The 24,797-nt window shown below is 46.9% G+C and overlaps 1 protein-coding gene across 10 annotated transcripts in view; it reads left to right on the top strand.

Annotated features, from left to right (window-relative positions):
- MCTP1 (multiple C2 and transmembrane domain containing 1) overlaps nt 1-24,797 on the top strand; it is a 2,372,456-nt gene that overhangs the window by 1,610,106 nt on the left and 737,553 nt on the right. For all 10 annotated transcript variants that reach the window (XM_085632490.1, XM_085632489.1, XM_085632491.1 and 7 more), the window contains one exon: nt 12,357-12,450. In XM_085632490.1, coding sequence (XP_085488616.1) covers nt 12,357-12,450 — 94 coding nt within the window. The remainder of the gene's footprint in view (nt 1-12,356; nt 12,451-24,797) is intronic.

Raw genomic sequence — 24,797 nt, 5'->3', positions numbered from 1 at the left:
TGGGAGTGGTACCAATCCAACACCTGTTGCTGTAGTTCTCGAGTGGGTAAAACTATTCCCCCTTGTACACATACGTAACCGTTCTGAATGGTAGTGTGCTGAGAACCCACAACACCCCCCATTTCTGCTGATGACTGGCTCTGCCTAACCTGGGTGAGAAACATTTCTTCAGAGAGAACCCCACCCAAAATGGCCTCTTTAGGAACAATAGTTGGGGCTTCCAAAGGCATTTCGGGGTGATCAAACCCTAGGCGAGATAAGGTGTCCGCTTTCCCATTCTTCCGCCCCGGACGGTAGTGGATACAAAAGTCATATTCGCAAAAGAACTGTGACCACCGTATTTGTCGCATGGACAAAGCTTTGGCGGATGTCAAATATTGGAGGTTGCGGTGATCTGTCAAAACCGTTGTTTGATGCCTAGCCCCCAACAAATACTGACGCCATTCTTCAAAAGCCTTCTTAATAGCGAGAAGCTCCTTTTCTCCTACCGCGTAATTGTATTCTGCCGGGGTAAATTTGTGAGAAAAATAGGCCACTGGGTGATTAAGGCCACTAACAGGGTCTCTTTGACTTAGAACTCCCCCCACGGCCACTTGAGAAGCATCAACCTCCACAATAAAAGGCAGGGCAGGATCAGGGTGGTGAAGAACAGGGGCTCGGGTGAAGGAAAGACGCAACTGTTGGAATGCATTCTCAGCTGTTCTGGACCAGGTATAGATGACTCCCTTCTTCAAGAGGGCCGTAAGCGGCGATGCCAGATCCGAAAAATTCTTTATAAACCTTCTATAAAAGTTGGCAAAACCCAAAAAGCTTTGCAACTCCTTGACTGTTTTAGGCGCAGGCCAGGACAGGACAGCCTTCACCTTACCAGGATCCATCGCCAAACCCCATGGAGACACCACAAAACCTAGAAAGGGCACCTCTTGAGTGTGGAAAGAACACTTCTCTAGTTTACAGTACAATTGGTTGTCATGTAGTCGTTCTAATACCTTCCGTACATGCACTATGTGTTCTGACAGGGAGGCAGAATAAATCAATAGATCGTCAATGTAGGCTATTACATAATCTTCTAGCATATCTCTGAGCACTTCGGTAATGAAAAATTGAAATGCTGCAGGAGCATTACAAAGCCCAAAGGGCATGACTAAATACTCGTATAGCCCGTATTTGGTGCAGAATGCAGTCTTCCACTCATCTCCCTCCTTGACTCGCACAAGATGGTATGCACCACGTAGATCTAACTTCGTGAAGTACTGTGCGCCTCTCACCTTGTCAAGGAGGGAGGCAATGAGGGGCAACGGGTAACGATTCTTGATGGTGACTTGATTCAACCGTCGATAGTCAATACAACATCTCAATCCCCCTTCCCGCTTGGGAATGAAAAATAATGCAGAAGAAGCCGGGGAGCGTGATGATCTGATGAACCCCTTTTCCAGCATGTCATCGAGGTACTGTCGTAGATACACGTTTTCCTTTTCTGTTAGCGAGTATACACGACTGCAAGGTATTCTAGCCCCTGCCTCCAAGTCTATTCGGCAGTCATACACCCTATGTGGAGGGAGAGATTCTGCTTCTCGGGGGTCGAATACGGCCTTCAAATCAGCGTAACAGGTAGGCAGCTCAGGCGCCTGTTCCTCTGCCACAGGAGGTATGTCAGCTAGCGTGCCAGCTATCACTCCCTTTTGACTTCGGGAAGGGCGAAATTCTAGAAGGGAGTTTTCCCAATCTATGACGGGGTTGTGGAGTTTTAGCCACGGGATTCCTAATAAAACAGGAATGTGTGGTGAATGTATCAGATCAAAGGACAGGTCTTCTTGATGCTGAGGTCCTATACTCATGTGCAACTGCTCTGTTTGATGGGTTACCGGTCCCGAGACAAGCGGCCTGCCATCAATAGTTGAGACCCTATGGGAGACCTCTTTCTTTACACAGGGTATTAGGTTGTTACGGGCCCATTCTTCATCCATAAAATTCCCGGATGCTCCAGAATCAATCATGATTCTTACGTGTAATCCCTGCTGTTCCAGTGCGATATAGGCGGAAACATAGAAATATGACGTGGCGGACAAGTCGTGATCAGCGGGGGAGACCGTACAACCTGAACTGCCCGGGAGCCTGGTCTCAAAGGCCCCCGGACTTTCTAGTTTCCCTGTCGGTTAACAGGGCTCGGCTTGGCAGGACAAGCCCGTACAAAATGACCGGCTTTACCGCAGTACATGCACAATTTCTCGGCCCTTCTTCTCTGCCGTTCTTCTTGCGTCAAAGGGCCCCGCACCATCCCTATTTGCATAGGTTCGCTCTCATCCACAGACTTTGGCAGCTCACTCTTTTTCTCCTTAAACAGTCCATATCGTGGTTCCCCTTTCCCCTTTTCGTTTTTTCGTTCTCTTAACCTATGATCAATTTTAATCACTAAGTCTATTAGGTCAGGACACGATTCAGGTAACTCCACTATTTGGGATAGGGCGTCCTTTAATTCATCTCGCAAACCCCTGTAGAAGAGTGCACCGCGTTTTTCTTCCGGCCAGTTGGCCTCTACCACAAGTCTCCTAAAGGAAGTGATGTACTGGACCAAATCACGACTCCCCTGTTTCAAGGCTAACAACTCTGTATCAGCCGCGTGGGTGTATACTTGTCGATCGAACAGTTTACGGAACTCCCTCCTAAAGGCTCCATAATTATATAGTAGAGGATCGTCTCTTTCCACTAGGGGTATAGCCCAATCAGCAGCGGACCCGCTTAAATAAGAAATGGCGAACGCCACCCTAGATTGATCTGAAGGAAAACAGGCCGCCTTGCACGAGAAGTGTAGTTGACATTGACTCAGGAAAGCGGCACACCGGGCTGCGTCTCCTGCGAAACGCTCCGGCGGGGCTAGGGGAATGGACTGGGGGGTAGATACATGGATAACGGGTTGTTGGGCAGTACTTCTCTCTCCTGAGGGCCCCGCTCTTTGTAGGCCCTGCAGGGCATCTACTCTTGCAGCTAAGGCCTGGGTCTCACCTTGCAAATTGCCTATCATATTGGCCACATCAGCCAACGTTACTGTACCTAAATCCATGACGCTCGGGCAGAACACACTGTTTAAGGCTTAGCGTTCTGTAAGGGTGCTCAGAATCTTCTGCAGGAGCGTCAGGATACTGAAGATATATCTCTGTCTTCCCCTGCGGCCTTCCGTCTCTATCAGACCCTAGAGAACCGGATGACACGCCAAGGGAAAACAGGGTGACAAAACAAGGGAAGGAGGGTATGACTTCAAAGGTAGTGTTGAGGAGGGTCCAAGGAGGTAGGTCTTCTCTGGATACACACTGTAATAGAAAACCTAATCACTCTTCCCTCCAGTACATACACAGTAAACCATGAAAAGCAGCAAGCCCACCTACCACTGGGGACTGGAGTACTTTGCAGAACGGGGAATCGCCACCATTGATAATACCAGGTACACAGGAGAGGACAGGCATAGAATGATCAGTTTTTCCTAAATCACATAAGCAACAGTTAGAGGAAATTAAGTAGGGGAGACAATATTCACATCAGAGCTACTATAGGTCCTTCACTCACTTATGGAAACCACTCCAACTCCCCTTTCCGGTATTTACCAAAGGCCGGTCCAATGGAACTTCTAGGATGTGGACTACGACCTAACAGGTAAGCAGCAGACAATAACTATTCGATTCACTCCTACTTAAGGTAACTATAAACACATAATAAAATGGAGCGCGTTGCGCTGTTACCGTGTTTCAGTCGTGCATCGGCTCTACTTCGTGGTTCACGCTAGCAACCCCCTTGTATTCGTGAAACTTCCAGTCTCCGAGGAGAACTATCTCACCATGCATAAAGAGGAGGAATAATTCAGGGTAGTGAGATAAGGGGGGGGGCGACTGAATAAGGAGCTAGGAAGAACCACCAGATACTGTTGGAATGGGAACATAATGAATTCCCCGTAAAAGGAAAAACAAGGATAATGACGATGGAGTGGGACTGAACGGTGCAAGGAATAGCTGAAGCCTCAATGATATCAAAAACGAGACGTGAGGACAGAGTGGGGAAGGAGCCGTTAAAGAAAAAGAGAAGCACACTATATACAAATACCCTACCGCCACCAAGGTGCTCGCGCTGCGGCTGAGAGGCAGCACTGGGATAAGGAACGGCGTGCACTCACGCGAAGTGACTCCGCCCCGGGATGGACAACAAGCAATAGAAACACACAAGCGAGCTCCAAGGTGAGACAGGGGAGCTCGCAACGGTAATACTTTGGCGTCTTGCAAACACGCCAAAAGAACGCTCGAAAAGAACCCGCAAGGATTCACGCTACTCCGGAAACAGGATACAAACTTTCCGGAAGTCAGGCATTCAACACTCGGACTAAACCAGGCAACTAGGCTAGAACGCTAAGCGCGATCGTACGCGCCTAGCCTCCTTAAATACTGGCTCGTCTGTGGATCGGAGTTCGAATCCCGGGGCATGACAGCTGTGCTTGCGTCTACTCGACAATAACTGTGGGTAGTCCATAGGCCTACACCGGGAGTTTTCTCCAAGCGGACTTCCTAATTTTGAGTTTTGTTTTTTCCAAATTTACTTCTGGTGGTGGGAGGAGGTATTACAAAAGGTACCCCCCTGCATAGTTTCTGTAAGCAACTGTCTTCTAACCTGAGTGGGCAAAATGGAGTTTGTACTAGAGGATGTGGAAACCTACACTGTGGCCCAACTCAGAGAGTTTTGTGAGCGAGAGGGGGTGTTTTGTCCCCAAGGTGCAAAGAAGGGTGAACTCCAGACCAGCTTGAGGGCTTGGGGGGAGGCACGGCGAGAAAGTAAGGTTGAGAAGGAGGACAGGGATGGAGAGCCTGACAGCGAGGGGGCTGGTTTGTACCAACCTGAGGTGGGGGACCTAGTAGCGGGGCCCAGAACACCTTCAAGGAAGGGCAGCAGTGTCTCTAGCCACGGCTTACTAGAAGCAGAATTCACTGACCGGAGGGAGAAAAGACAGCTCACATGGGATTTGGCGAAGCTGGAGAATGAAAAAGAGGAACGGAGGATGGCTCACGAGTTGAGGCTCAGGGAGATAGATCTCCAGATCCTACGGGTAGGGGCACACACTGTTCCTAGTGGTGGCAGCGAAGAAAGAGGAGTCACCAGGGAATCCAAACCCTATTTGCCAAAAGACATAGTAGCTAGTTATAGTGCGGGTGATGATATCGCCAAGTGGCTAGCGGCCTATGAGATCTCATTAAGGGTCCATGGGGTTCCAGAGAAGTATTGGGGAGGGGGATTGTATAAATACATGCCTCCAGCTGGTAGGGATACATTATTGGCCCTGGAGCAGGATGAGCAGACCCACTACCCCACCATGAAAGTGGCGCTCGTGAGAAAGTTTGGACTAACACCCGAGAAGTACAGACAGAAGTTCCGGGGTAGCCACAAACTGGGCACACAGAATTGGGTGGATTTCCTGGACTATGCAAAGAAGGCATTAGAGGGTTGGATACAAGGCAGTGAGGTGAGGAACTACGAGGGGTTGTTTGATTTAATGTTGAAGGAACACCTGCTCGAAAAATGTTTCCCTGAACTGCGTCAACACCTGGTGGATAGCAAGCTGACCAATCCCCGGAAGCTTGCTGAGGAGGCGGACATTTGGGCTAGTACCCGGGTGTCCACAAGGGGGACCGGAGGGGACTCACAAAAGATCGGACAGGGCGCCCCCCAGAAGAAAGAGGGAGGGGAAAAGAAAACGGAGTTCTCTAAAGGCCCCCAAAATAGTTCCCAAGGGAAGGGAACAGGATTCACCCCTAGGGCTAACCCACCCAGAAACCCTAATCCTGGCCAGAGTCAGCAGCCAAGGGTTGTCCATTGCTACGAGTGCGGTGGTGTAGGACACTATAAGGGAGATGTGAAGTGCCCGAAGAGACCACCCCCTCCCATCGGAGGAAAGACCCCCGGAGTAGCTAGTGTAGTGCTCGGGGAGGAGATGCCCTTAGGTAAGGGAAGGGAGTGGGCGGGTGTCACTTTAGTGTCCCTGGGAGAACGGGAGATGGTTCCTAAGATCCAGGTGCCCGCAAATACCACAAAGTATGGGCAATGGGTCACCATCAACGGCCAAAGAGGGGAGGCTCTGAGAGACACAGGAGCCAGTATGACTATGGTACGTAGCCAGCTGGTGTCTCCAGAGCAGGTGATTCCCCATGTACTCCACCCTGCCGCGATGGCTGACGGCAGAATGGGCCACTATCCGGTGGCCGAGGTTCCATTTGAATGGGAAGGGGTTGCAGGGTTACTTCGAGTTGCCGTAAGCCCGGCCGTGCCAGTCGATTGTCTGCTGGGGAATGACATAGAGCATAATGCTTGGAAGGAGGTGGAATACCGGACTCATGCTGAGATGCTGGGTACACCTGACTGGGCCTGTGTCAGCACAAGGTCTGCGACTACCCGGAGGGGGAGTTCGTTTGGGCGGGAGCCTGGAACCAAGGCACCGCCAGCTGCCAATCAAGGGAAGAACCGAGGACAGGAGAAGCCTGCCTCGGCATCCGCGCCCCGTGAGACGGATAGGCCACCGGAGGTGGTGGACCAGGAGTCCGCGGAGGGGGATGTTACCAAACTGGAGAACCTACCCATCCCGGCCGAGTGGCACGTGGAGGGAGGGCCGACCAGGGAGGAATTCTGCAAGGGCCAGAAGGAGTGTCCTACCCTTGAGGGACTGAGGCGACAGGCCGAAGCCCAGGCAGCAGGGAACGTTGAGGGGAACTATAATATTTACTGGGAGGATGGCCTCCTCTACAGTGAACCCAAGGCGCCCATGCACGGATCGTCACGGGCCTTGGTTGTCCCTCAACGTTACCGAGCCTTCCTTCTGGAATTGGCTCATGAAATTCCCTTGGCAGGACACCTGGGGCAAGACAAGACCTTTGCCCGTCTTGTCCCACACTTTTATTGGCCTCAGATGAAAGTGTCGTCCGACACCTACTGCCGGACGTGTGTGTCTTGTCAAGCCAGTGGGAAAACAGGGGTGAAGCTGAAAGCTCCCCTGGAACCACTTCCTGTCGTTAGCACCCCCTTTGAAAGGGTGGGCATCGACATTGTGGGTCCGTTAGATCCGCCTACTACAGCTGGTCACAGGTTTATCCTGGTTTTGGTAGATCATGCCACACGGTACCCAGAGGCTATACCTCTGAGGACCATTACTGCACCTGTTGTGGCTAGGGCCCTGATGGGAATCTTTACCCGAGTGGGTTTTCCCAAGGAAGTTGTGTCCGACAGGGGGACCAACTTCATGTCAGCATACATGTGGGCGATGTGGAAGGAGTGTGGAGTGACCTACCGGTTCACCACTCCTTATCACCCCCAGACCAATGGTCTGGTGGAAAGGTTCAATAAAACCTTGAAAGGCATTATCAGAAGTCTGCCTGAAAGCCTGCGGAGGAAATGGGACGTCCTCCTACCCTGTCTACTGTTTTCCTACAGGGATGTGCCACAGAAGGGAGTGGGCTTCAGCCCCTTCGAGCTTTTGTATGGGCACCCTGTACGTGGACCTCTCAGCCTGGTGAGAGACGGATGGGAGAGAACTCCCAGAAAGCTTCCCCAGGACGTGGTGAGCTACATGCTGGCCTTCCGGAGCCAAATGGCTAAGTTGTGGAAGCAAGCTTCTGACAACTTGGAAGCCAGCCAAGCAGTGATGAAGGCGTGGTATGACCACAATGCTCACCCGGTGGAGTTGGAGCCTGGCCAGAAGGTGTGGGTGATCGAACCAGGAGAGCTTAGCGCCCACCAGGATCGCTGGTCAGGACCCTTTGAGGTGTTGGAGAAGAAGGGTAAGGCTACCTACTTGGTGGACCTGAAGACCCCTCGTTAGCCCCTACGGGTGCTGCATGCCAACCGCCTCAAACCCCACCATGAGAGGCCCGAAGTCATATTGTTAATGGTGACTGACGGAGCAGAGGACGTGGAAAGCGAGCCTCTCCCCGACTTATTTGCGTCTCAAGAGAAGGATGAGTCGGTGGAGGGAGTGATTCTCTCCCCATCCCTAACTCCTGAACAGCAGGAGGACTGCCGCCAGGTCCTGGGGCAGTACTCTTCGTTGTTCTCCCTTGTTCCGGGTAGGACTCACCTGTGCGTCCATGACGTGGACACAGGAGACAGCCCACCTGTGAAGTCAAAGATCTACCGGATGACAGACAAGGTGAAGGCCAGCATTCACAGTGAAGTCACTAAGATGCTGGAGCTAGGAGTGATTGAACCTTCCAGCAGCCCCTGGTCCAGTCCGGTGGTACTAGTACCAAAAGCTGCACCACCGGGGGCCCAACCGGAACTGAGGTTCTGTGTGGACTACCGGGGACTGAACTCAGTGACCAAGACTGATGCTCATCCGATACCAAGAGCGGATGAATTGATTGACCGGCTGGGAGCTGCCCAATATCTGAGTACCTTTGACCTTACTTCTGGGTACTGGCAGATCTCTCTGACTGATGGAGCTAAGGAAAGGTCAGCCTTCTCCACGCCCAAGGGCCACTACCAGTTCTGCGTGATGCCCTTTGGGCTCAAGAACGCACCTGCCGCGTTTCAGCGTCTGGTGAATCAGATCCTCGCCGGAATGGAGAGTTTCTCTGCTGCTTATCTGGACGACATTGCCGTCTTCAGTAACAGCTGGGAGGATCACTTGCGTCACCTGCAAACTGTTCTCCAGGCCCTGAAACACGCTGGTTTAACGATCAAGGCCAGTAAATGCCAGATCGGGCAGGGGTCGGTAGTGTACCTTGGACACTTGGTGGGTAGGGGAGCGGTGCAACCCCTCCAGGCAAAAATCGAGGCAATCATGGCCTGGGAACCCCCCAAGACTCAGACTGAGGTCCGAGCTTTTCTGGGCCTCACAGGATATTACCGCCGCTTCGTGAAGGGGTACGGTACCATTGTGGCCCCCCTCACAGAGCTTACGTCCAAGAAACAACCTCGACGGGTAGTCTGGATGGAGGCTTGCCAGCAGGCCGTTGTGAAACTGAAGCAAGCCATGTGCGAGGCCCCGGTCTTAAGGGCCCCAGATTTTTCCAAGGAGTTCATTGTCCAGACGGATGCATCGGAACATGGCATTGGGGCAGTGTTATCGCAACTCAATGAAGAAGGTCTGGATCAACCCTTGGTCTTCCTATCCCGGAGACTACTTCCCAGGGAACAGAAGTGGAGTGCAATAGAGCGTGAAGCCTTTGCAGTGGTATGGGCTCTGAAGAAGTTGCGGCCATACCTGTTTGGCTCGCACTTCCTAGTTCAGACCGACCACCGACCCCTTCGTTGGCTGATGCAGATGAAGGGGGAGAATCCCAAGCTGCTAAGGTGGTCTATATCCCTACAGGGAATGGACTTTCAGGTGGAACATCGGCCTGGAGTGGACCACGCCAATGCAGACGGTCTCTCAAGGTATTTCCGCCTTAGTGATGAGAACTCCCAAGGGGTTGGGTAGCTCTCCCCACTTTCAGCTGGGGGGACGCGTGTTAGACCTGTCAGCCCTTTGGGTGGTACCTCCTCATCATTTTTTATTTTGTCCCACTTTTGCCTCAAACCCTGTTGTAATTTTTCCTTTTTGGGAACCACCAGACTTTTTAGTGTTGATGCAGGGTCAGGGAGCCATTTTCCCTACCCCTGGAACTTCTGTCTGAGGGCCTGAGACACAAAATGGTGGCCACCCATTGTCACCTGTGACATCACCAGAACACACTAGAGGTTTCCAGAACCTTCTGCAACATTCTAGAACCCTGGGATAGAGGGAGGCAGTTTAGAATGTTGGGAAGCCATCTCAGGTTGGCGGTTGACAGTTGGCAGTTGGCACTTGACTAGAGAGGAGAGAGGACAGAGATTCAGAAGGAGGAAGGAGTGAGGCACCAGGGGTGGAAACCAGTGCTTGGAGTGGGGTCCAGAAACCCACCCTTGATGCTAGTCCCTACTGACCAAGCCCAGCCTAGAGCCCTGTGTGGGACCAAGACCAGAAAAACCATCTTAAGGACCTAAATATTGTGAACAGGCCTTATAAAGGAAGAACAGCAAGTTCCTGACCTGTACAGCAGTGTCCTCCTGGAGTCCTGACGTCGAGAAGCCGGGAGACCTGGAGCCCGAGGTGGAGAAGCGGCGCTGACAGAAAGCAGACGTTGTACCCGGAGCCGCCAGAGGTCGAGAGAGGGCGCCGACAGAGGACGTGGAGTCACCGGAGGTCGAGTAGGAAGTCACCGGAGGTCGAGGTGAGGCGTCGACGGGGGAGTGAAGTCCGCCATCCGGAGTCGCCGGAAACCAAGGTGAAGCGCGCAGGAGGTCGGGAGTGGAGTTCGCACTCCGGAGTCGCCTGAGGTCGAGGCGAAGCGCGCAGGAGGTCGGGAGTGGAGATCGCACTCCGGAGTCGCCGGAACCCGAGGTGGAGCCGACGGAGGTCGGGAGTGGAGGTCGCACTCCGGAGACACCCGGAAGCGGGGAGACCGTGACCCTGTGACGCCGGAACACGACATCGAGCCAAGGCCGCCCAGCGACATCGATCCGGAGCCGCCTCACGGCACCGACCCGGCGTCAGGTAAAGCAGATCGACGCGACATCGATCCGGAACCGCCAGACGGCATCGACACGGCGTCAAGTGAAACAGATCGACGCGACATCGAACCGGAGCCGTCCAGCGACGTCGACCCGGCGCCGAGCGGAGCCGATCATCGTGAAAAGGGCAGTAAGTGGTAGAAAGGGCATCTGAAGCCCTGTGGAGCCCTAAAAGACCATTCTAGGGGCTAGAGGGGTGTTAGAGCCAGCCTGGGAGTGCCAGGGGTGAACTGAGACTGGTGTAGTGACCTCTGTGAGGGGTTGTGTATTGTGGGGGAGCCAGATCCATAGGTTACCCTTAATCTACCTCAGTCCAGGCCCAGCCTTGACCAATCTAGGTGGGACACCCCCCATGTCATCCAAATGACCACAAGCTGTACTTGGGCATAGTGAAACCAGACTACCTCATAAATGTGATCTGATTTGCAATTGTTATTGATTGCTTATATTATTTATTGAAGGTGTTGTATTTATTGTCTGACAGTATTTATTTGCTCTCTGTATTTATTGCACCTATATTTATTCCTTGCCTATTTATGACCTGATCCTATTTATTAAAACCCCACTGTGGTATTATTTATTTAACCTGCTCATTCCAGGAAAAGTCTTATTGTATTTTATTGTATTGTATTTATTTTTATGAAACCTGCAACTAAGAGAAAAAGATAAAGACGAACAACTTCTTTCATAATTTTTACGGTGTAGTGTCGTTTTTGGAACGGATGAACGCATGGTTATTGTGAGGGTGTGACGTACGCTTAGCACGGTGCCTGACTTCCTGACCGCTCGAGCCAAGCTACCGTTGTGCTTGGAAACCTGGTGACTGCTAACCCGGTTGCCCGGTTTCCAACAGGAACTATACTACAGAGTGGGCAAACCACTCCTCCCATGCCCTGCTCCGAGAGCAGAGCTGCCTCGCCCACCCGCAAAGGAAACATAAAATGATAATAACTCACAGTTTTCATTTTATATTTCCTTTAATTTCCACTGCTCAAAAGCAGTGGGGCGAGGCTCCTCCACCATAGCGGAGGAGCCGTCACAGTGAACTCCCTTCCCTCGAGTAGGCCACCGCCCCTTTAAAGGAGCTGCATTACGGTTCCAGCTCCCACAGCAGAATGTGATCCGTTCTATAATAAACAAGCCTTGTATACCACCGCCCGTCATAGGAATGTGTTAACACAGCTATCGGTAACACCATGGAGCCTTACTTCAAGACTGTAAACAGACGTTTAAGTGTGCCTTACCTGCACTATGTTGTGTGATCATGATTCCCAGGAAGAAAAGTTGATAAAAACAGATTAGAAATTAATCCGGGTGATAAATCTCGACCATAAAAATAAGGTTCAGGAAAAAACATTCAGCTCAGTCTTTCTTAGTCGTAGCTTGCAAGGTCGTATGGTTGTAAACTGTAAAATCTCCCTTGGGAGCGATCAGGCGAATACAGAGTGTCAACATTCTCTTATTAATAAAAAAGCGGCCAGCACGTTATACCTTTATGCCTGTCTGTTGCTAATTTGATTGCGCATGAGCTTTTTCCCTTGCAGGCCAGCATACTTAAAATTACGAGCGACAAACGCGTCTTTAGAAGAATAGCAATGTTGGCTTGACTGGCACACAGTTTAATTGGAATAGTCACTTTCAAGGCACCTTGCATTGGATGTGGTGAATTAAGTTGTCCGCACTCTGCATATGCATGTCTATCTATGCATGTCAGGTGATGTTGAGCGGCGTCACGCCAAGCCCTGGAAGGCATTATTGTGAATGCAGTCACTCACTGTTCGCTGTGCTTTCTTTCGTTCCAGAACCTTCTTCGGTCATTTCATAATCTGAAGGATGTGGGCTACCTGCAGCTGAAGATCATCCGGGCCGAGGGACTCATGGCTGCTGACGTCACAGGCAAGGCGCACGGCGGCCGTGCAAGCCCAAAAGTGACTGTGTTTTTGTTGTGTCTGAAAGAAAGATTTATAGTATCGCCCATAAGCTATCATCCAGATGTAAGCATGGTGCATGTTGTTACGGGCGTGTTTGAGTGTATGTGTGTGTGTATAAACTAACAAATAATGTGTGTTTGTATTTGTACGTCTCTACTGTTTGACACCCAAGTTGCACGATTCTGAGTTTGTGAATTAGGATGCTGCCAGGAAGTACTTTTTATTTTCAGTTAATTACATATCAAAATTCGCAGTAAAGATACCTGGCATAGTAGTTGTTTCCTTCTCAGTGCATCTTTCCCCACATCTATGTTACAAAAATGCTATTAAATTTTGAAAACCAATAACAAATTATCCTATTTAGGTTATATTAAATCTAACATTCTGGAACGATCAGCCACACAAATGGCATGCATTCTATTCTTCAAAAAGTAATCCTAAACAATCTGCCTGTGTTTGGCCTCATTTAGTTTCGAGGGAACTGAAAATTCTCCAAATCCTGAAGCAATATCTAAATACGCACTATGAATGTTCTCCACAAAATAGGTAGTGGTGTGGAGGCAAATCAGCTGGTGGATTCTACTCCATATTTTGGAGTTTCCTCAAATTGGAGAATTTTCACTTTCCTTCAAGCTCTAAATGAGTCGCCGATTGTCAGTGATGTCTCTGTAAATGCTTTCTAGGAGATGTACACCAGGAGACACTCATACAACTCGCGGGGGCATCCATAACATGCAATGGTGTTGAGTTATGTGTTTGGGCATGTATATACATATATCAGGAGCATTTCATCCATCGGATGTCTATGTATATATGTAAATGAGGACATTTGGAACGTTTTTGTTTACTGATACTGCAGCTGAGATGACATGGGTACCTCATTATGGAGAAGGACAGCAGACAAAAGGTTAATGGCGGGCATCAATCTAGTAGTTCTTTTGCTTACTCTGAACAGTTCTTTCTCAAAGACAATGTTTACCAGCCAAGGTGTTCAAGCTCCACAGTGACACAGATATTCAAAGCCCATGCTGAAGAGTTCTCTACTTATTAAAAACTGTGTGAAAGGGCAAATAGGGAGGAGGTGGATGGATGGCAAATAAAGAGTTCCAATGAAAAAGGGATCTCAGGAGCAAGTATTTAAATATTTTAATCATCAGATGCACACCGAGCTTCATTCCTGTTACAAGCAGTGCCAATTAGGTGTAGAAGATGGACATGGAAAGGGTTAATATTTATGTGTACATACTTTACACGTATACTTAGCGTGCTTCCACATCCAACAAGTGCGGCATGATGTAGCAGTAGCGTATGAAGGAAGACGTGTGCTCTGGGGAGGCCTCTGAGCTTTCTGACATGGAAGCTAATTAGTGTGAATCTAGAAGGGGCAACAGACATGTACAGAGCGGACTAAGAGGCCAATTCTTTGCAAAAGAGGTGTGACGCAGCCGCCAGAGTAGCTGACTTCTGAGTGCAGGGCTCACGCTTCGATCGCCGGTGGCAGCTCAGCTTAGTATCATGTGACTCTAGGCAATAGCTCACTTGATCTCCCTGATGGGCACAGGACCTTGAAACCTTAAGGGGTGATATGTTTGTGCTTTACAAAAATGGATTATTAATATTATTATTATATTATTATACTTAATGGTGTTAGCGACCAAAATTTGGGAGGGTAATTTGATGACCAGTGCAGACCAAAAGCACTTACAACAAAAGTCTCCTATTTTTGGCGTTCCTCCATCTTCAGGCCAACATATCTTGGCCGTTATGGCAGAATGGAGCAGTAATAAATTGCATTTCAAACATAATCATCAACTTTCAGTTAAAGTTAGTTAATGTTCAGTCAATGATAGGAGGTATGGAATAGTTTTAAAGGTTTATTTCTCATTAAGACATTAGAATTGTTTTTATCATTTTTATTCAGTTTAGTCAATTTATAAAAATATCAAGAAAAGGTTTCATTAGTATCAGTATAATATAGCCAGCGTGTTCCATAAGTTCTATTCTAGCCTGAGTCCTAACCTAAATAAGAACCCATTAAGAGTTCTCTTGGAAAAGAGCAAGATTCTGGGTCATCTAGTTAGTCAATGAATGAACTTCCCCAAAAAAGTAGCTCAGGAACAAATAATGCATAAAGCATCATGGGTAAGGTGGCATGGAAAAAGGAAGAGTGGCATAGCCTCTCTAACTAGGAACCTGTATATATGAGAGAAAAAAAGTGCAACATCCAGCATGGTTCGTCTAGTGGAAACGGTCTTCTGATATTCAGTCATCTCTGTTGTCAGTGTCACTGTGTGGGCAAAGGGCTGGTCTAAAGCAATGAAATATATCTATCAGTAAGTCTTGATGAGACCATGCAAACAAATGTCTTTAATAAGTTCAACATTGCTAATATTCTACTCATTATAAAAGACATCGCAGAATACATTGTTTAGTGAAATGAGAAAATCATATGGTGTAAGGAAGCAAAAGAAATACATTTCTCTCAGAGCATCATATTTTAAAGTGATGAACGATTTTACAGTTAGAGGATTAGATCAGCACTTTCTGAAAGGCATTTTGTATTTTAATGTCAAGCAGAAGTCAACAAAATATTTTTCAGGTCTAGTCATAGAAGCACACTAGGTATGGGAGCCTGTTACTTATTTAAGCTGCACGTTTATTTTTACACATTCAAAAAAGCATCTTTCCCTATGGTTAAAGCTACACGATTTATTTATCACATTTTAAAGAATAATTTCTATGTTTTCGCTTTCCCTTCTACAGATATGATAAAGTTAAATGCATTGTCTAATGTCAGGCAAATTGTCTTCATCATTAACCATGGTAGATTTTATGAAAAATATAGACTTTAACAACAGTAAAACTCCCCAGGAGAAACTGCATTCTTGCATATTACTAGAAAAAGATGGGTTTGTCTGCTTTCAAGTTCCTATTTATTTTGAAATGCACTAGAATGTGCATTGTGTACCTGTGTAGTATGTACCAGTAAGAATGCCATTGAAATATTTTGGGAAATGTGTTGAAGTGTTTGGTTGCATAAGTTACTGTTTGTGTCAGTGAAATCATTTGTGCAGGATAAAAATGATAACAAATTTAATGCAAAAGCAGTAAATGTTAGAAGTTCTTGGGCTGGTACCAGAGAGCAGTAGTGCTGAGAAAACCCAGATAAGTAACCATAATCATAAATGTTTTTTATAGCTCAGTTAATTAAAACCATTACAATGAGATATCTAATAGTAAATAGTAAAATCCGGTAAACAGCCATTTCAACGATTTTTTTACTTCGCGATACCATTACAATGCATGCGATACCACGCATGCGTTGTACATCACGAAGTAATTACTACGCATTTTTTTAAGAACGCATGGTCATTTACCAAGCATGCCTTTACAACAAATTTCGTTGTAAAGGTATGTATAGTAAATGACCATGCTTTCTAAAAAAAATGTAGACGATCCACGTCATTGTAAGGAAACAAAGGCTGTTCCGTTTCCTCACAACGACATGCACGGCCCCTCTGAGACGACATGAAGCAGGAACCAGGAGGAGAGAGGAACCACGAGGAGAGAGAGGTAAGGGGGGATTGGGCATGAGCTGGGGGTTACTTATTTAGGGTTTAGGGGGTCGTGGTTTAGGGTTTAGGGTAGTGTAGTGGTGTTTGTGTAGTGTAGGGGGTCATGCTGGGGGTAGTGTTTTAGGGTTTAGGGTAGTGTAGTGGTGTTTGTGTGGTGTAGGGGGTTATGCTGGGGGTAGTGTTTTAGGGTTTAGGGTAGTGCAGTGGTTGTGTAGTGTAGGGTAGCGTTTTAGGGTTTAGGGTAGTGTAGGGGGGTCGTGCTGGGTAGTGTTTGAGTGTAGGGACAGGACTGGGTGTCGGGGTGGTCTTGCTGGGGTAGTGTCTTAGGGTTTAGGGTAGTGTGGTGGTGTTTGTGTAGTGTAGGGCATCGTGCTGGGGGTAGGGTTTTAGGGTTTAGGGTAGTGTTGTGGTGTATATGTAGTGTAGGGTAGTGTTTTAGGGGTTAGGGTAGTGTTGTGGTGTATATGTAGTGTAGGGTACTGTTTTAGGGTTTAGGGTAGTGTAGGGGGGTCGTGCTGCATAGTGTAAATGTAGTGAGAGGACTGTCACTTACCTTAGAAACTTTTACCACAACTATACCTTTACCACGCATGTTTTTGCGTTGTAATGGCATGTGTGGTAAAGGCATAGTCGGTGTAAAAGTTTGCGTTGTAATATCATCTTGTTGTAATTGACAACGCGTACTAATACCCGCATTGTAATAGTACGCATTGTATTGGCACGCGTTATAACGAGTGCTATTCGTAAAATCCACATTTACTTTCATAAGAGGTCACAACAATTGTAAACTTAAGAGAAGCTCATAAGCAAACAGTCAAACACTAAAAGAAATGATAGACAAATGAAAGCAAATGAGCCATTGCTGCTAATGTGGGCCCTGCAAAGCAGCAATTGGTGTGGATACAGCTCCAACAAATCTTTGATGACCTTACCCAACCCATTTGCATGCCACATATCTGTGCTATTGTCAAAAACGAATGCCCAAACTTGGTAGAGATGGCTTCAGTTAAATTCTAGGTACATTAAAAAAAAAAAAAGCTGGTCAGTAGCATTGAATATGCACTCTGGTTTCCTGTTTTATTGTTGCAAAATCTACAATGGGCAGTGACAGATGAAGGTCTCCATGCTTCCTTAAATTTCCCCAGGGAGAAAATACCAAACTGTGTCCTCAAATAGTTTGGATGTTGCCATGATAGTTCTCCCTGTTGTGCGGTACCAATTTTAAAGTATGCTGTGCCCTGATATATGGAGGCACTCCAAAGTATGAAAAAAGCTCTCTCTGGCGTCTTCTGAGAATTCACAGCATCTTGCGACTATCTGACTCATACAGTCGCTCTCACTGGAAGAGACATGCACACTCAGTCTGTCACACTGGTTTATTGGTGACTACCCCTGACCTGAGATTGGTGCTGCTGGCATTCAGTAGATGTGTCGTCCATCTGGCGAATACTCCTAACACAATGAGCATGCATGATATACAGTGGGTATTCAGGACATGAAGAGGTTGTCCCTGACTTACGGTGACCATTCCTGAAACACAGTGGTCATCACTGACCTTCACTTTCGCATGAGGACTCGCTCTGCTACATGTGGACATCTGTGGTACATGAATGAGCATGGATGTATGAGGCAGAATCTCGAAATGTACGACTAATCCTGGGCAAGTGAAAATGATTCTGTGCTTTTGATGGTTGTTCATGGAAATATCAGTCAGTATGTGTCCATATGGAGCAGTAGAAAAGAGAGCACTTAATGGAAACGACAAGCTGAAATTGTAATGCATAGCATATTTATTAAAATATGAAAACTGGTTGTCTAATGAGAGATTATTAAGCTCTCACAAAATTGCAAGCTAATTTTTGCAAAGTAATTTATATGCTAGAAATTAAAAGGCCAAATAGCTAGCTGAGGTTGAGGAAATATGAGGGTGGGGAAAAATGAGGTTATAACTTAAAATAACATTTTCCTATTTGGATTCAAAATCAGTACGTTTCAGAAACTCACAGACATACTTTGGGGGCAAAATCAGTGTATTTCCAAAATCTTTTTAATTTTGATTAAGTCTGGGTGGAGTTCGCAGAGTTCTACTCTGCGGAAGTCCGTGAAGTGCAGAAAAAACTGTGCAGCGCTCTGCGGAGTTCCGCCAGCCATGGAGTCTGGTGTGTGGTCCTGCTCGCACTGATTTTTAGCACCGGCAGTCTGTCCCGCACTGTAAAATCAGTGCAAACGGCACTATGCGTCACGCCAGAGGGCACTACTGCTCTCTGCTGCTAGAGTGGATTTTCTACTCGAGCGGCAGCTTCCTGAACGCGAGCTGCAGATTTCTCAACTGGAGCAGTCGCGACTTGCTACGACCGCCCCCATTGAGAAATCTTGCCAGGAGGAGGTCTAGCACAAACATTTTTTCACAAGCGCTTGCCAACTTAACGTTGGCGTGCTGCTCAAGAGAAAAAACTCTGTTCCGTGTCACTCCACTGAGGTTTTCGGAAATCCAGACAGAATGGGCAAAACTCAGTGAATTCCGCCAGCGGAGCGGAATTCTTCGCCCTCCCCTAATTTTGATATTCACTTGTTATTCATGCTACACAAAGCACACTTTTTGCTGGTGTTAAGGTATCCTTCCCCTAGAGAATTGTCACTGCATATGTGTGCCCAATGAAGAAATCCCAATATTGATTTTTCTTCTGTGCTTGTGTTCAAAGCATTAGATCCACGCTAAGCCAAGCGATTGACATTTTCGTTCATCATCATAAATATTTACACAGGATGTGGCCTGCACAGCAGTTGGATGTCCTCATTTATGGAGATAATGAGATCTTTTATGATCCTCTATGATCCATGCAAAAACCAAAGGAAATGATGGACGGAGTGTTGAACATTGCAAGCACTCACCCCCAGTCAACTGATCTGGGTTTAATCCATCACCGTTCTTTAGCCCACTCTGCCACCCCAGTTCAGACATGGCCATATGCAAATCAGTCTGACCCTGTGCCTCATGGGAACAGTCCAGCCCGAACTGCCAAGCCATGTCTTCCCTGGACCGGAAACAAGCTTCCTAGGACCGGTTTCTGGCATTTCAGCCGTCTTCAGCCAGGCTTGCTTGAATCCAGTGGCAAAGTGAGCAAGGTACTCACGTCTGAGCATACCCTGCCAACTTATGGCGAACAAAGCAAAAACCAAAGGAAATGATGGACGGAGTGTTGAACATTGCAAGCACTCACCCCAGTCAACTGATCTGGGTTTAATCCATCACCGTTCTTTAGCCCACTCTGCCACCCCAGTTCAGACATGGCCATATGCAAATCAGTCTGACCCTGTGCCTCATGGGAACAGTCCAGCCCGAACTGCCAAGCCATGTCTTCCCTGCACCAGAAACAAGCTTCCTAGGACCAGTTTCTGGCATTTCAGCCGTCTTCAGCCAGGCTTGTTTGAATCCAGTGGCAAAGTGAGCAAGGGACTCACGTCTGAGCATACCCTGCCAACTTATGGCGAACAAAGCAAAAACCAAAGGAAATGATGGACGGAGTGTTGAACATTGCAAGCACTCACCCCCAGTCAACTGATCTGGGTTTAATCCATCACCGTTCTTTAGCCCACTCTGCCACCCCAGTTCAGACATGGCCATATGCAAATCAGTCTGACCCTGTGCCTCATGGGAACAGTCCAGCCCGAACTGCCAAGTCATGTCTTCCCTGGACCGGAAACAAGCTTCCTAGGACCGGTTTCTGGCATTTCAGCCGTCTTCAGCCAGGCTTGCTTGAATCCAGTGGCAAAGTGAGCAAGGGACTCACTTTGAAACCCCGAAACCGGTCCTAGGATGCTTGGTTCCAGTCCAGGGAGGACCTGGCTTGGCAGTTCCGGCTGGACTGTTCCCATGAGGCACAGGGTCAAGACTGATTTGCATATGGCTGGGTTCAAACTGGAATGGCACGGTGAGCAAAAAAAGATGGATTTAGACCCAGATCTCTGTACTGGGGTGAATGTATGACATTGTTCTCCATTCTGTCCATCAATTGTTGTTTTTGCATTTGTCACCCCGAGTGGGACGGGTATGCTCAGACGTGAGTCCCGTGCTCTCCATGCCACTGGAATCAAGCTATCCTGGCTGAAGAGGGGTGAAACCCCGAAACCGGTCCTAGGATGCTTGGTTCCAGTCCAGGGAGGACCTGGTTTGGCAGTACGGGCTGGACTGTTTCCATGAGGCACAGGGTCAAGACTGATTTGCATATGGCTCGGTTCAAAGTGGAATGGCATGGTGAGCAAAAAAACAATGGATTTAGGCCCAGATCTCTACTGGGGTGAATGTATGACATTGTTCTGCATTCTGTCCATCAATTGTTGTTTTTGTATTTGTCACCCCGAGTGGGACGGGTATGCTCAGACGTGAGTCCCGTGCTCTCCATGCCATTGGAATCAAGCTATTCTGGCTGAAGAGGGGTGAAACCCCGAAACCGGTCCTAGGATGCTTGGTTCCAGTCCAGGGAGGACCTGGCTTGGCAGTTCGGGCTGGACTGTTCCCATGAGGCACAGGGTCAAGACTGATTTGCATATGGCTGGGTTCAAACTGGAATGGCATGGTGAGCAAAAAAACGATGGATTTAGACCCAGATCTCTGTAATGGGGTGAATGTATGACATTGTTCTGCATTCTGTCCATCAGGTGTTGTTTTTGCAGTCCTCTATGATCCATAGCAATTTAGATTTGGTTTCTCTAGCAAATTCCAGTTCTTTCATGTGGTTGAATAGAAAGTGTGCTGTTCTCCATACTCCTGGAGCTGTCTGGTTTTCTTAGGCAGTGGATGGTAGTGGATGGCTGTAAGGTCAAACACCCTATTTAAATGAGCCTCAAATACTCCTCAGGATAAACCATGATTTTGATAGCTGACTAAGTGCATGCCTTTTCCCTTTGTAGGCACTAGAGTTTGCAAGTCAGCTTCAAGTAATTAAAAAAGGTGGAAAAGAAAGTAAGTTGTAGACCAAGAAATTCAATAATATGTGCCAACTACTATTAACGTAAAAAACGATTCAAGTACAACAACCAGAGAATAAATGAGCTGAGAAATCATATTTAAAAGTGATTGTTAACTCATATTTAAAAGTGATTGTTAGACTAAAAAAGTACTGCAGAAATTGATATTAAAAAAATTTGAAAGTGATTGCATAAGTGAAGAGTCTGCAATTGAACTCATCTAGACAGTACTGTTTCCTGGAAACATTGACGACTTCATCAGACCGGGAAGTTTCCTTGAGACTCAGTCATCCGACAACATTAAAATGTAACTCAGCCAAGTCAGACAATCAAAGTGTCTGAATCACAATGAGGCTACATTAAGAGGCTGGATATGCATTTTACAAAGCCCAGGCTACTTGTCTTCTCATACACTTTGACTTGACTGTATAGGGTCCGCAAGGGCATAATGCACCCTCTGTACTTTAACTGTTTTCCATTTTAAAGAAACACTGGTTCAGATAGCTGTGGCAGATCATAAAGGTCAGGAGCTCAGTTTTCCTTCTGCAAGTATGATTGTTGTTATGTTAAGTCCAGAAAGTCTTAGAAATGGCCAAATCTGGCTCTCCTCTGGATCAATGTCCACCAAGGATCATTGCCCTACTCTCCAACCAGCTTGCTCCCACAATTCACTCTCTGTTTAACTCAACAGTGGAAACTCAAAAAAGTCCCCTAGCGGGAAAGTCTATACAGGATTTACCCATACAAAAGAAGGCCAATATGGATTCCAAAAATCTTTCCAACTATCGATCCATCTCATTACTGCCTCTCTTAGGAAAGTAATTAGAAGGCTTAATAGTAAACAACTTACATCCTATCATGAGCTGGACAAAATCCTAGACCCTTCTCAATCAGGGTTTAGGTCTTCTCACAGTACTGAGACTGCACTGTTACCTGTAATGATTCATTAAGATGCTTTCTCGACTCCAGACATCCTTCCATGTTAGTGCTGCTAGACTTGTCCACAGCTTTCGATACTGTGTCTCATACTAGGCTGCTACAGAGACTGCATGAGACAGGTATTCATGGGACAACTCTAAAATGGTTCCAAGATTTTTTGGGAACTAGAACTCAATGCATCTCTTGGCCCATTTAAATTCTATACCGTGTGGATTGACAAGGGTGTTTCGCATGGCTCTTGTCTGACCTCATCCCTTATTTAACATGTATATGGCACCTCTTGTCAAGAATGCAGAGTCATTTGGCTTTGAAATATATCATATGCTGATGACACGCAGCTGATCATCTCCTTCGACAAAGATCTAAATAAAACTAAAGAACGGCTTGCCAAGGGAATGATAGAGATCTCGGTATGGATGACAACCAATTGCCTACAGCTGAATGTGGAAAAAACAGAGATCATGCTGTTTGGTAAGGCCCAACAACTCTGGTCAGATAACTGGTGGCCACCAGAATTTGGTGCTGTCCCCACACTTGCACAGGTAGAAAGAATCTTGGAGTAAAGATAGATCAGGGTCTGTCCAAGTTCTATCTACTGCGGACACTTGTTTCAATGCAATGCACTTATTGAAGAAAGCCTTCCCATTTCTTTCCATTGCAGCTAGAAAAACTTTAGTTCAGGCCTTGATATTTAGCAGACTGGACTATGGCAATGTGCTATGGACCTCAGCTACTGAGACACTTATATCCATGCTACAAGTTGTACAAAACACAGCAACTAGGCTTGTCTGTACCCTCATTTCGGACTCCTCTTCTATACCACTGCTGAAATCTCTACACTGGTTACCAGTAAGGCAAAGAAGCATCTTAAAAATGTGCTGCCTGACATACAGTGCCTTGACGGGTAAAGGTCCTAGTTACCTGCAGCAGAAACTCAGAAGCTTTTCCCCAGATAGGAATTTAAGATCTATAGAAAAAGCTTTGCTGATTGTACCTTGTATTCGACTGACAAGGTGTGGAGGCAGGGCCTTCTCCTAAATGGTTCCTTCATAATAGAATAAATTACCTCTTCACCTTCGTCTCTGCACAGATTCCAATAAATTCAGAAACATGCTTAAGACATTTCTGTTTTAATGGAGCTCTGTTTTTTGCCTGTGACTGTTTTGGTGCCAAGATGCCCCTCCCCGGACGATTCATGTGCTATATTAAATGAAATTCACATAACATAGCAACATTTTAGGTGAATTGAAAAAGTTCGAAATAGGGCTCCACATCATAAAGGCATATAGTGTTTGAGTCGGAGTCAGTCACCAGGCTAAGCTGGACTTCCACTGGCTTGTATCAAATTCCCCTGGTTGACTTTAGGGACTGGTTCTTAATGAAATTTGTTCAATAGACTAGTCCAATTCTTACTTTTCATCCTGTCTTCAGCATCGTGTTGTCTCCTGTTTAGAGAACCTCACTTTGGTAACACCTTGGACCTGGAGTCTGAGACCTCGCTTCTACACCACTGCCTAAGAGTCAGGATGCTTTACCGCTAATTATGGATGAACCTCCATGCTATGCACACAAGAGTTGTCTTATTAGAGAGCAGAAGTGTACAGACCCCTAGTACATTCTCACTATTAAATAATTACCCATTCATCTAAGACATAGGCCACACTATCCAACCTTCTGTTGCATGCATTACCCAGTGTCTCAATCACATCATGTAATATAGCACAATCTCCCCAGTCCAGGGAAAACAAAAGTACTTACCACTTCTTCTGTACCCTCTGGGCCTTCTGGTATCTGAAAGCTCAGAGTAGACACCAGCATACCTATTCTCTTTTTTTGAAGATATGAAAAGTCTCCATATTTAATCCTTGGCTGTTTACAATTGTAATTGATTCCTCCTTTAAAGAATTGGCTAGGCCAACACACCCTTAGAGTCCTCTGGTTCTTCGCTTGGGCTTGACATCTATCTATTGGACCTGTTCCCTACTCCTAGTTGAATGTATGAAAAGAAGTTTTCTGTGACAGAACCTGGGATCCACCATTGAAATCTTCCCATGCATTTGATTAGTTGCATGTCTGATGCTTATGCTGGAGCCTGGTGCTCACTCATTGGCAAGCAACCTGAGACAGTTTTCCAGTATCTGTAATTTTGAAGATGATCAGATACTGGTGTTATATTGATCTTTAGTTATGCTCAGATGAACAAGTCACTCTTTTATTAGTATTCCCTTGTACCCTGCCACTCAAGTCCTTCATAAAGTTCACGCAGGCCTCTCACTTCTGAAATGCTTTATTAGCATTAATGTGCTCTAACTAATTTTAGCGTCTCCCAAGGATTAACCTTTTCACTATCCTCTGCCAACTACATGAACTACAGCCTGTATCTTAGGAACCCTTCACTTTCGCTTCCAACTATATTCATATAACATTCAAACATCAGGTAGCACACTGCTTAATGGAAGAGGTATACTTTGAATGCAATCATACTGCCTTTATTTCATTGGACAGAATACACTCTAATGTCCTCAGTTAACGCCTCTTTCCCCCTATCTATCCAGCCTGCCTTTTTTATGACTGCATCTGGTGTAAGTCCAGGAGATGTTTTTTGCCATAGTGTTCTTTGCAACCTCTCCTTCACGTTTCAATTCAAAACAACCACTTGGCACACTGTTGTCTAGCTACACTAAGAGGAAGGGATTAGCACTAACAGCACCACCTATAAAGTTGCCTTGGTACTAGCAGTTGTAATATTCAGGCTAGAGCATCGCAACGCCATAAACATTAGGTTCCCAAAAAGAACTTAGCTACGAAGAGTGCAGAGTCATGACACCCA

This window comes from Triturus cristatus, chromosome 2_1, assembly GCF_964204655.1.
Source record: "Triturus cristatus chromosome 2_1, aTriCri1.1, whole genome shotgun sequence".
Lineage (NCBI taxonomy): Eukaryota > Metazoa > Chordata > Amphibia > Caudata > Salamandridae > Triturus > Triturus cristatus.
The sequence above is the reverse complement of the archived record's forward strand: the minus strand, read 5'-3'. Positions and strand labels throughout refer to the sequence as shown.